The sequence below is a fragment of the Dermacentor andersoni genome, chromosome 2 (assembly GCF_023375885.2).
Source record: "Dermacentor andersoni chromosome 2, qqDerAnde1_hic_scaffold, whole genome shotgun sequence".
Lineage (NCBI taxonomy): Eukaryota > Metazoa > Arthropoda > Arachnida > Ixodida > Ixodidae > Dermacentor > Dermacentor andersoni.
In genome coordinates, this window is record NC_092815.1 from 211,808,638 (window position 1) to 211,822,074 (window position 13,437).

Genomic DNA, 13,437 nt, shown 5'->3' on the forward strand with positions numbered 1-13,437 from the left:
CCTTTCATTTTTGTTTCATCATCTAAAGAAAATGTATGCAGAGTGTTGTGAAACTTGTGAACAGCGTTGAAGAATGCAAGACACAAAATATGAAGTGTGCAGGACGGATGTTGGGTTTCAACTGGTAAATATGCTGCCAATTTCAGCATTCAGTACTGTTAACCTGTTTCACAGTGCTAGCAGCCAACAGAGTGGTCGATAACAATGATCTGAAATCTGTGGTTTTACAAAAATTCGTCTGCTCGAGGATGATCATGACAATGTTGCGTACCTAAGAAACCTAAGAAACATGGACACCTAATGCAGAATAGAAGTTTCACAAGAAGTTATAAAGAAACAAGTGACATTACAGCTAATTCATACGGGGGCCTCGCTCATTAATCGGTTGAGAACAAGGCTCCTCCCGTATGGGAATCAAAATGAATTTCGTTTCACTTGAGCTTCGATTCCGCGGTCGGTGACCATGTTTCATGTGCAGATGTGCCATGATAATGATTCGGGTGTTCGTGTGTAACTGAGGCATCTGCATGCATTGGAAGATACAGAGAAGGGGCCTTTAGCATGCTCGCCACTGGCTGAGTGGCTATGTTCCTTTGCGCGAGGTTGTAGGTTTGATTCCTGTTGCAGCAGGTGCATTTTGATGGAGGCAAAATGCAAGAAGTTTGGCAACATGCTACACTCCTGTAACACGCGAAGGTGAAAGCCTGCTGCAATTGGGCTAGTGCTATAATTCATACGATCGGAGAGGTCAGACTTCTTGCAAGACGTAACGAGCCGCAGTGGGAATTAAATGTATGGTGCTGCAGGTCGACCTCCTCAACAACATATGCGAGCACCTAATGCACTACCTGAATGTTCTTTTGCTCTTTCTTTTATTCGTTCTTCCTCTCTGTCTTTCTTTCTTTCTTTGTTCTTTCATTCTTTCTTTCTCTATTTCATGACTCCTTTCGTTCTTTCTTTCATTTCTTCATTCATATTCATCCATTGCATCTTTGCTTGCTTAAGAGGGTATGAGCCATTCATGCATTATATTTTTTGTCTCGCTGAACTGGACGCTGCTTTTTTTGGGAATTAGCCATTGCAATGAGCCACTTAAGAGGAAGCTTTAGCTCGAGTGCTCCTATATAAATACATGTAAAAGGAGAATTCGTTTTTCTCAGCAACCACTGCACCACATTTGACGAGGTTTGTTGCATTTAAAAGACAAACTTAAAATCTAGTGACTGTTGGTTTCGAATCTTTGAGTTAGGTCATCAATTTTTTATTAAAAAGCGGCAGAAATCGAAAATTTTCGAAAAACGAAACTATCAAGTTTGCAACTCTGTAACTCAACCACTAAACATGCTAATACAATTCTGTGAATTGCATCTAATAGTACATCTAAAGCGGACAAAATTGATATGTTACACATGAATATAAAAAAAAATTAATCATATGGAAATACAACTTTTGCAAAACCGTTGTAACCAACGTAACAAATTCACGCAAGATGTGAAATGACATATTGAATTTGTCCGCTTTGAATGATCTAATGGATGTCGTTTACAGAACCGCGATATCAGTTCTTGATGCAGAGCTATGAATTTGTAAACTTCATGCTTCTATTTTTTTCAAATGGTGAAATATTTGAAAATCGTTTTAAGAAAATTCAAGCCCTAAATCGAAATTCCGCTTCCAACAGTCACTAGAATTTAACTTTCTGTTTCAAATGGAACAAATTTCATCAAAATCGGTCCAGGGGTTATCTCATAAAAACGTTATTGCGTTTTACATGTATTTGAATAGGCCGCGTCGGAGTTGGGCCCGAGCTAAAGCTTCCTCTTAAGGCTTTCACTTTAATATGCTCATGTGCTTAGATTGCTGTGCATGTTAGAAAAAGAACAGGCGATCAACATTAGTATGGAGGCTTCAGCTGTGGCATTTTTCATAACCCACTGCATGGCTTCATGCTGTTAAACTCTAGAATTTTAAATTGCTCAGATGCCAGCATCTGAATCTGAAGTTTTTACTTATTTACTCGTTTTAAGTGGCACCTAAAGAATGTTTAGCCGCTGGCTACAGCACACCCTCCAGGATTGTATCTGCTCTGGGTTATTTATCAGTTTTCTTTTTTCTTCTTTTTGCAGAGTTTCATTGAAGACAACTACGTTTCTCGAGAGGCACTGCATTTTTCCTCAGCTTGGCTCGAGCTTTCTGTATTTGATGCTTCCATGGACGTACAGTGCTCTGTTGCCTCAGGACAAACAGCTTTTCACCCGGACACTGGCACTATATTACACAGCGTCACTCCCCTAAACAGGTATGATTTGTACCAACGATTATGTCTTGAATATTATTTATGAATGCAATGCATGTGCGTCAACAGGCTGCAATTACTAAAGTGTTGTGCGACTGGGTAATGCATACTTCTTCACTTCACAGTGCAGAAGGGATGCACGACGCAAAATATGCAGCACACCTAGATAATTTCTTTAAAAGGAATATTTAAGATACACAGATGATGCATGCACGAATGTATGAACAGGACACAAAGGGGTTTTAAGTAAGTTCATGTTCACGCTTGAAGAATGCTTAGAAATGCGTTTCTTTATTAGTATTTTAATTAGAATAGGAGCTAGAAGTGCTTGCAGAAAGACAATGTTCAGAAAGAGATTGTTCAGTCATTTCTTTGCCTATATTTATTTGTCACGGTATTATTTCAGCATGTAATGCTTGTAGCTGCTGCTTGAACTTCCGGCAGCATCACCCTCGCTTGTGCAACAAATTTCTTTTCACTCACAAATGTCATTGCTAGTGGACTGCGCGCTTACTGTATTTCCTCTTGCTCTCATTTCAGTCCGGGCGCCCCGCCAAAGCAGCCTACGTTTTGCCTGGTGTACAGGTTTCCTTTCTTTGCATTCAGTCCTCGAGCACCGTTACTAAATTGCCGACCCCCAAGTATGGCATCAACGTTTGCCCTAAACCCAAGTGCTGCGACTCCTGCGCAAGGACCTTACGTAGTGAATTTTCCCCGTCAAAATGTGAGTTCTTCGTTTCCTTTACCCATAGGCCTCTTCATCGGGGCAGGACAACACCCCTCTCTGCACTGTTGTGTACGCTCATAAAGCTCACGTGGTGCTGCTGTCCCCCATGCTTTTGAGCAAGCATATACGAGAGCTGAAAGGGGCACTAAAGAAAACCATTAAGTTGAGCTAGATAGATAAATTGTTTCTCTAGAAGTTTATCTTCGTTTTCTCTGTGCCAATATGTCATATTATTGCGCAGATAGTTGCCACCAAAGGTCCCACTGCTACTCCTTAATTTGAACCACCCACCCCTAAAGTGGCGAGTTCAAGTAATCTCCCTCTATGGGACACTTCATGAATCGACCAGTGCTGGCTGGTACCATAAATCACAGCAGGTGGTGCCACTCTGGTTTGCCATTTTTTGTCCTTTTCCTGCTTACAAACGCTCTGTTCTCGCTGCAAATGACAGACTCGTTATTACAGGAGCCTATTTCAACCTAGCTCAACTTAACATTTTCGTTTAGCGTCTCTGTGAAACAGTCTAAGGGCCTTGGGGTGGCATGCCCAGGATGCTCCTGCTGTGAATGCCTATAATACCTGCCTTGTACACGTACACCTACTGTTCTCTAACGTATAATGTCTTTCCGAAGCAGGAGCGCATCTTCTGTGGACCAGTTATTTTTGAATGCAAACTGACAGTCAGTTGAAGAATAAACTTTTCACTAAAATTGTTCATGTGGGTAATAATAACTTTCTCAAGGTCTTTTGAAAAAACTGGAAAAATATAGAACTGGGCGGTAGTTAGAAAAGCTATTCTTGTCACGTACCTCCTTTATTTATTGCTGTTGCTGTGGCTACTCGTATACCAGCTGAAAAAACTAGAAATTGCTCTTTTAAATATGTGCGTAATCGCAGAGGTAATCAAATCAAGAACACACTTAAGAGGCTTCGTTACTGATCTGTCTGCATCACGACTATGACTATTTCTAAGGCCCACAAAAAGTGTTGTCACCACAGAAATAGAAATAGGCTGAAAAGACTGGCAATCTTGTAACACTGCTAGAAACAACCGAGGAATCAGCAGTACTTCCTCTCTGCCCAAAAAATTAATTAAAGCCATTTGCAAGTTCTTCCCTATGTAGTAAAACATTATCAACTACCATGTAGTCAGCAGTGTCTGACAAAGGCTTTCCATTCATTGTGTTATTGTAATTTTTTCCAGACGATGTCACCTTTCCTAAGGCAATCACTGCCAAAATTTATCTGTGGTATTCTTCTTTTGATTTGGCAATGGCTTTATTCAGTTCATTGCTAAATCATTTTAATTCTTGCAACGTTGCTGTTATGAGATATAAGAAAGGCCTCAAACATTGTATTCTTCATGTTAATAAGTTTCGCTAGTTCTCGAGTGACCCACAGTTTGTGCATCTTATAGCCATGGTAGGTGCACCCTGTGGTAACCCCACCCATAGGATTTACAGTGTACAGAAATAAATAAACAAGCATCTGTCAAAGTGGTCGAGACACAATACACGCACACCTCTACAGCAGCTTGCTTGTCTGGTGATGAGGGATACATACAATGGAACTGTAAAATTCTTTTGCACGCAAACAAAGCATGCAAAGGTGGAAAGTGCTTTATTGAATGAAGCAGACCGAAAGATGCGATCCTGTTGCTTAACTAGAGTGAAAAAAAGGAAGCAGCGCTGATGTTTTCATTTTGATCTTGTTAGAATAAAATGCGGGACATTACATACAAATATTGAATTTGTGGCATTAACTCTTTAATCTGAAAGACTGCTTTCTTGTCGCAGATGCAGCACAACAAAGATTTTGTCCTGAGCCCAGGCACAGTTCATGCACACAGTCTGAAAAATTTGCAAGATCAGTCGCGATCCCACCTGTACATAAGAGTGGAGACAGGGTACGTCGCCGATGGTCTTCAAGTGTATCTGAGGTAAGCTCTTGTGACGAGTATCATGCACTCAGCATACCGTGGCAAACAGCGAGGGTTTACCCACTGGAGTGGTTGGAAGAAAATGCATTCTGGCAACTCACCTGCCCTTTATCACTGAAGATGCAAGCTTTCTCAAATTGTCTTTGTCTGAAGCACACAACAATATTTTCTGTTTTATAATCACAAGATTCACTTTTGGTGCTGTCAATTAAAAAAAAAATAGAAGTCCTTTTAGTTTTCTAAAGCTCGTGAGGATTTCCATCATAGGGCACGCTAATGACATTAAGCTGGTCTTTCACTTGGCATGTTTTTACTTGACTTAATACTCAACACTTTTTTGTTATACCAGTCAGTAATATATTTCAGAATACATTACAGTCACTATTAAGGGCATTGATTAAAAGAGGCATCACGAAACAAAATCAGAGAAATATCAAAAAAGCAGGTTAGCATGAGTTCAGAACAAACGAAACAAACCATGCAGTGTATGTGAAATACCAAGGATACTACCGGCAAAACTAACAAATAAGGCGATGAGCTAGAACGTAAGGACTAGAAGGCACGTACATTATGATGATTGTCAAGCAATGTAAGACAGCCTATTATCACTTTCTAAAACACGGAAGATTTCAACATTCGTGGAAGAGATGAAACTTCCGCATATGCATGGCGCTTGTGCATGAACACTTGGTGTGAGAGAGATGTGCCTGTCCTAGGCAGGACTTTGCTTCCTTCAACTGTTTCACGGTGCTAATGGAAAGGACATTCCATAGCTGAATAGTGCATAGCAGTGCGAAATATAATGCTTGTATTCTGCGATACGAAGAGACACATCAAATTTGATGCAATAGAACTGGTAAGAGAATATGAAGGCTCCAAATGCTGGAAAGTGTTGGCAAGCATTTAATGTCGAAATGGGTTGCGGGGATTGGTGGACAAGCCACTGGCAACTGTTGAGTGTCTGCGGTGTGCCCGGAACTTTGTCTCAACCTGGACTTTATACGCAGGTGAGCAAAGTTTCAGGTGTGTTGCAGGCACTTTGAATCATCGGCCCACCTTCAAGAAATATTGGGAATGATGTTCTCTGGGCAGGCACGTTGACTGCTATACAGCCCTACTGTCATATTGTCATGGTTATATTGAAGCACCCTGATCATACTTTGAGCATTTAAAGTACTACTTATGAGAATGCGTGAGTGCCACTGCACTTGAGAATGACTCCTGCATGAGCTTTGTGCTTTCAACCATTGGTCGCTACACATTTGCTGTCTATGCTTTGGTGCAGCTGTTTGTGTCATTCTGAGAGTGAGGATACCTATCAGCCTAGTGGTGATTCAAAATGTCATTGTCAACCAAACAGTACCCCAGTGCCTTGTTCCAACTTCGTCGGTTACTTATTTATGTTCTCTACCTACCAGCAGTCCCTTCTGTGTGGGAAAATTTTATGTGCAACTGTTTTTTTTTTCTCTTTGTGGCAAAACTGGCCTAGGCACTCTTTTTCTGTATATATATATGTGTGCATTGTCGTTTGCTTCACCTAGGCTTTCAGTAGCTGGCTGTTAGCAAAACCAGTCTACGCCTCTATGCCACAGCTTGCTCCTCTTACAGGGAGTTGCACACGCAGCACTGATATTGAATTTTGTCTTGGACAATTAAGGCAAGTGAAGATGACAAGTGTTTCATTGAATGATGGAAACCAGCAAATGCTGTTGGCAATAAGGTTTTTGAGTGAAATTGCAAGTCAATGTATTGCCATATCATCACATCTTTTCTTCTTTTAGCCTTCACTTGCCTTTCTTTTCCTCTCTGCTCCTGGATTTAAGCAGCCAAGGAAATGTTTTTCTTGCCGAGCTGTGTGCCCTTCTTGCAATTAATTAGCTCCAAAGTGAATCTTTCTTTTCCTAACTCCTCTAAGCTTAGCATGTCACCATCGGCCCTCTCTCCTGATAGGCTTAGCAGGGTCTCATTTTGCTGCTTGGCAGCCCTCCGCTAGCTATTCAGCACTATCATCTACAGCAGCAGTAGCTTTTCGGCTAGCTGACCAGTGAGGATAAAATATTATGCTTGGAAAAAAAACTCCGTGCGGCAGAGGTGCAATTCAGTAACAAGCTTATTTGCCCATACCATGTTGTGCCAGTTCATCTTCACGGTTCACCAAAGTGTCAGAGACACCTGTTGCCACAGTGAAAGGAAGATGCGTGATTTTCTTCCACCCGTTCACCTGTAGCTACATTACGAGTGCTTCAGGGCATCCTGCCTGAAGGTTTGTCTCAACCTTTTTCTCCTTAGGTGAGCAAAGTTTCAGGTGTGTTGCTCTGTATGCAACATCATCGACAGCTGAAACCGGGCAAGGCCTTTATCCTGAGGCACGAGTTTAATTGTTAGCTAGCTCAGTGTGTGCCATTTCATATACATCCTTTCTTTTCAATTCAATGCTTTCATTTTCTTGTCCTGCAGCCATGGTACTGAACAGCTGGTCATATCTCATGGCATCAGAGTTCGTCAAATATTTAATGTGACGGAGATTTACATTGACAAAGAAGCCTTCTATGGTGAGTTTTTAAACATGGTGTGTTCATTCATTTAGTTTGCTAGTGAAGAAAATTGATCAATGTATTGTGCTAGTGAATTCAATTCTGGGCAGGTGTTATAGGGATTGCACATGCTCACTTGCACCTGTTTGTTACCAAATACTACATAAGGAATAAAAAAAATGAAGGAAAACTCAAAACACAGCATTTTTCATAAATGGCATAAATGATTGAACTTCCTTTTTCTTTGTTCTGATGTATTTGTTGGTCAGCTGATCAATCGATTGATTGCATTGATAGATCCCTTTCTGGTTTCCTCTAGACCACAATGATTGCCAGTTGACCATCGCACGAGAGCCACAACGCATTGGAAACTGGAAGCTAACATATGGTTCTTCAAGCTTGGCATATCAACTGGAAGGCTTTGGGCAGGAGTGCTTGCAGTTCTCTCCCGAAAAGGCTGTGTGGGACGCACGTGGCTGCTTAGTCACTGACTCAACAAATGTGCAGTCTGTTCAATGCAAGTGCGTATCGTTGTTATGAATTCCCCCATTTCACAAAGTTGGTACTGTTCGCAGAACTTACGCTTCACTTTTTTTCTTTTCATTTGTTTTATGAGTTGTTGCACGATGTGAGGCAAGGAGTCATAAGCTACTGGGAACATGTTAGGTCCTAGCCAGTAGCCTCTTTCCCACATTCTGCAAACTCACATGATGTACAGGCCAGTATACCAGCAACAGTAATAATCTGCACTGACAAAAGCTTGTGATTAGAACATATTGGACTGCAAAAAAGAAATAACTCGTAAGTTTGTGCCTACAATCTGAAAACTGAAGTTTTGTTTTTTTTGGTCATCCTGTCTTGGCTATATCATCACTGGTGACAGTTGTGTTTCTGAGATGACCACTAGTGGCTGAACACGGTGCCTTGTTTATTATTCTTGTGTCACATCCCGAGGCTCAGAAAACTGAATTTCGCCGATTCTTACTATGTGAGATGAGAACACAGGCGCTGGTCAGAAGGCCAGTGCTTGCATTGAGCATGAATGCATTTCCTTGCTTTGCCACTGGGACATTTTGTTTGTTAGGAGAACTGGTGTGAAGGGAAGAACTGAAAGCAAATGTCATGCAGCATGCCCTTACCATGAAATTGCCTCAGGCTTAGCCAGCGATAATCAGACTAGTCTCTCAGTTTCCTCTGCCCTTCATATTTGACAGCTGGGAGCAGAGAACCACTCTGAACCACTCATTCTTGGCACAGGGAACCTGTTACGAGTTGTCAAATACATGAGCTCCCCGCCCCTCAATTGTTTGCTGTTTAAAGCTGTGTGCCTATGCGAGAGTATGTTTGCAGCGTGACTGTTTGCATGGTACGAGCCAATTTGATTGGCCAGATGTTACACTTGCAACTTTTGCAAACTTGCAAGTGAGCCCAAGAGGGAGCAAAAGAGAAGGGAAGGCAGGGAAGTTGACTGGTTGCACCCTATTTTCTACCCTATATGAGGCGAGGGGAAGTGAGAGGGAAAAGGAAAGAAAACAGACAAAAAGCCAAGAAGCATCCACCATGCTTGATCAGTGGCATGCTGCTGTTGAACAAGAAGTCGCAGGTATGATTTCTCGCTTTAGCAGCCACATTCCAGTGAAAGCGAAATGCAAAAATAATTGTGTATTTAGATTTAGGCGCATCTTAAATAACTTCAGGTGGTGAAAGGAGAGACACTGCTCATTAGAGCCAAAAGCTGGCCCAAAATGTTTTTCGAATCCCTTTGTCCCAGGTTCGTGTAAGGCAGTTATATTTGCTTGATTGAACCTCTGCATCATCCTCGATCAATTTATATAGCTTTTGCCATAATTGCCATGAACATGTCGTGAGGTGTTTTTCCTCATGTTCTCAGAACAGCATTATTAGTCAAAAGACTAGCGCAAAAGACTAGTGCTTGAAGTTCAAAGACTAGCGAAAGGACGAGCGCTCGTCCTGTCGTCTTCTCTGTCTGTGTCCCTGTTATTTGCGCTAGTCTTTTGATTAATGACGACACACCAGCTAGCCCAGCTTTCTGCCTTGATTGCTCAGAACAGCATTTCTGATAATGTAGCAGTTTAGAAGTGGCAATATCTTATTTTTTTTTTGTTCTGCTTATATCATCACAATATGTGTACTTATTTTTTGTCAGAGAGGTAGAAAATTATACAGTGACCTAGGCCTAAAATATGAACCTATTATTACAGAAACTTTCAAAACGTTATAATTTATCTTGGGTATTTACCATGGGTTCGTACTTTAAAAAGTTTCGCATGATGCAACTTTAGTCCAAATCAACATGGAACATTGATTCTTGTAGCACTTCAAACTCTGATCATTGAACATCATTTTGGTATGCTAGTCTCCTTCATAACAAGCAGCATTTAATAGAGCTCACCTTACAAAATGGTCCACACAAAAAACATAAATTTCTTAGTACATTAAAAAGTAGCTGTTGCACAGGAAAATCAATGGCTTATTTGTAATTCGTATGGCAAAATTAATCATCAGTGATGCAAGTAGCATCATAATGTGCCCAATAAGGGAAGTGGCCCCCCTTAATTCAGAGCCCCCTATTATGATATCTCGTTGCCAATCTGTTAATTAGGGACAATAAACCTCCATAACTTAATCTGACAATTTTGATAAAGTTCAGAGGAGCATGGGAAAAAATAGCAACTTATTTTACTGCTCTTTCCTAACAATTAGGTATAGTTAATTTTGCAATATATTTATATTCCTAATGAATGAAAGAGAAAGGTGAAGAAGACACAGTTGATAGCTGTAGTTTACTGAATGCTCCACATGTGCTGCCATGGCTGTAAGTGGCAATGACCAGCACTCCTTTAGTTAAGCTATAAGTAGGCATGTGCAAATGCCCGTGGCACAGGAATGGAAAAACAGCCATCAGTGTAGCTCAACTGGTAGAGCACCACGCATGTTGCGCAGAGGCTGTGGGCTCTGCTCCTACCGACGGCAACATTGTCTTTTCTTCTGCTTTCATTTGCCTTTTCCTGCACGAAGGTTGCTGCTAACCTAATCTCCATCTCAAATTATTTCGAGAGCTCAAGGGAAAAGGAAAGAAGAAAAGATGCACTTTTTACACACTGTTGGAATCTAAATGGCATGAGGATAGTTTGAGTCAATGAAATAGCAGCAGTAGCAGGAGAGGATACGAGCATAGCCTCGTTACATGTAGGTGTTAGCCATCTGTGTAAGAAACATCTGCGTAACATCTGTGTTACATAGATGTTACACAGATGTTGACATCTTAGTTGAAATCAAGAAAAAGAAATGGGCATGGGCAGGACATGTAATGAGGAGGGAAGTTAACCGATGGTCATTAAGGGTTACGGACTGGATTCCAAGGGAAGGGAAGCATAGCAGGGGGCGGCAGAAAGTTGGGTGGCCGGATGAGATTAAGAAGTTTGCAGGGACAACATGGACACAATTAGTACATGATCGGGGTAGTTGGAGAAGTATGGGAGAGGCCTTTGCCCCGCAGTGGGTGTAGCCAAGCTAATAATGATGATGATGATCATCATCATCATCATCATCATCATCTGTGTGTGTATGATGCTTGAGAAGAACGTTGACAATAGGTGTATCCACGAAGAAGTCACGTACCCATAATCGGCACATACCCAGTGGTGCAAGACCAGTGGCCATAGTTGTCTACTTGGTAAGACAGCAGCAAAGATAGCTTCGCTTTAAAACATTTTCGTCTAAGCTGTTTTAAATTATTGCCTGTCTGCTTCATATGGTTTTTAATTGACTAAGAAGTAGGGTGTGTGCATATTTTAAAGATTTTGGATAATAAATCAAACATTGTCCTATTTGTTTTGGTGTTCGAATTGAATCGCCACTATTCGATTAGGTAATCGAGTTGAATAGTTACCACTAAAAAAATCCGAATATCTGTCTGATACTTTTCAAATACTTTACACTGTCAACTCTACACAATCAAGTGTGAAGTTGAAGGAGAAATGTAAATTCTGTCCCATCCTATCTGGACATAATGTAGCAGAGCACGCTATGTCACTCAGACTGTCAGACTTTTTACTGCTAAACAAGGTCACTTGTAATAGAATGTTTTTTAGACATGGCATTTCGCTGTGGGTATACTTTGGTACTATTTGTACATGAAGCACCTCTAACCCTCATAGGACTAAAGTAGAATATGTTTCATTGCAACATACTTTATACAATAGCAGAACCATCTGCCATGACCATTCAAACTGTAGAAAAAGTTCTTTTTTTTGTTTACTCTGCCATCACTGCAGATGACACGCACATCTGATTGGCCCAAACCATCACCTCTACAAACTTTATACAATAGTGTGTGATTTAATACGCTCCAAAGGGTCCTGAGTCTGCGAACAATCTGCTCAATTGTACCTAACGCTTCCTTTGTGCAGTGTAATGAGAGAAAATTCCCATTTCTGTGAATAGTGCCAGGATGTTGATGAAAAGATTGTGAATAATTCATAAACTAATAAAAACGTACTCAATATTTGATTTGACTCGCTTCTGGCACTATTGGATTCATATTCGGTTCAGTCTCAGAAAATGCTGTTTGCACATCTCTACTGAAAGTTTAATCCCTCAGTACACTCTTCTCCCTCATTTCTAGACGTCTGTCTCTGCCTCATGGCTCGGTACTGTTGCAGGTGCCAAGGAGGACCCCCCATCATATCCATGATCTCAGGCTCTCTCGAACTGCAGCTTGTTGAGCTGCCAGCATACAAGGTATTTGGCAAGCAGATCAACCAGGTCGTCATATCTTTTCTGGTGGCAACCATGGCTGTCTACACCCTGGCAACGTGGTGGTTATGCGGTGGCGACAAGCGTGCGATACGTGGTGGTCCAAGAGGGGGCCATGTATTTGCATTGAAGACGGCACGATCGACAGCGCAACACCTGTATGTGATCACTGTTCAGACTGGACCTTTCTTCAATGCAGGGACGTCAGCAGCGGTACGCATGGCTTTTGTTTCTGGCAGTTGGGGAGGGATATTTCCTGTTGGGAACGGGCTTCAAATTTTAAAGTTATTTCAAAATATTTCTTCACAGTATTAGCTGGCAAGAACAAAGAAAGCAATACTTAAAGGCATTTATTGAGATTCTTTTTGTTAATGCAATTCAATTTTCAATTCAGTTTTTTTTTTATTTTGGACAGCCACTGACCAGGAGCCCTGGACTAAAGGCATCATACCTGCCTGATGTGGTGCTGGGCACTTCCGTTACACATCACATCTTAATATTCACCATGGTCGTAGGGTCGGAATCGGGAAAGGAAAATAATATGTTACAGCAAAGCAAATTTCCTGCAGCAGAAAATGTATTTCAAGCATATATCCTTTGTTAAACTAATTTATTATAAACATTTTTCTCAAGTTGGTTCCTCTTTTAGAACGTTTGTTGTATAGACCAGTGCATAGTCACGAATACATTTAGGGAAGAGAGAACATACAATACTCTTCATCAAAAAACTTACTTGCCTCATTTACACGACCTTTTCTGGCAGCACCACTCTCCTTCCTCTAGGCTCTGTTTTTGTTCCCATTCCACAGTGCTTCCATGAATTTAATTAGCATGTAAATGTTAACTAATGCAATAGCATGATAATGTCTTACGACATGTATCAAAGGCAAGTTCCTAGCTTCAAAGCAACTTCGACAAATTCCAGGACCTAATCACATCTATCATGCAGCATTGAAATGGATTCTTGGGTTTTATGTGCCAAAACCGCAGTATGATTATGAAACATGGTGTAGGGAGGGGGGACTCTGGATTAATTTTGACCACCTGTGGTTCCTTAATGTACACCTGAACCTAAATAGCAAGCGTTCTTGCATTTCGCCCCCATTAAAATTCTGCTGCTGCTGCCGGTGTCGAACTGATGACCTCAAGCTCAGCAGTGCGA

The 13,437-nt window shown here is 41.2% G+C and overlaps 1 protein-coding gene across 1 annotated transcript in view; it reads left to right on the top strand.

The window, feature by feature from the left end:
- The window catches only part of LOC126540110 (uncharacterized), a 613,572-nt gene that overhangs the window by 529,713 nt on the left and 70,422 nt on the right, over positions 1-13,437 (top strand). Inside the window, exons 26-31 of the mRNA XM_050186902.3 lie at positions 2,127-2,299; positions 2,837-3,020; positions 4,820-4,962; positions 7,420-7,514; positions 7,816-8,017; positions 12,182-12,488. Of these exons, the coding sequence (XP_050042859.2) occupies positions 2,127-2,299; positions 2,837-3,020; positions 4,820-4,962; positions 7,420-7,514; positions 7,816-8,017; positions 12,182-12,488 (1,104 nt within the window). The remainder of the gene's footprint in view (positions 1-2,126; positions 2,300-2,836; positions 3,021-4,819; positions 4,963-7,419; positions 7,515-7,815; positions 8,018-12,181; positions 12,489-13,437) is intronic.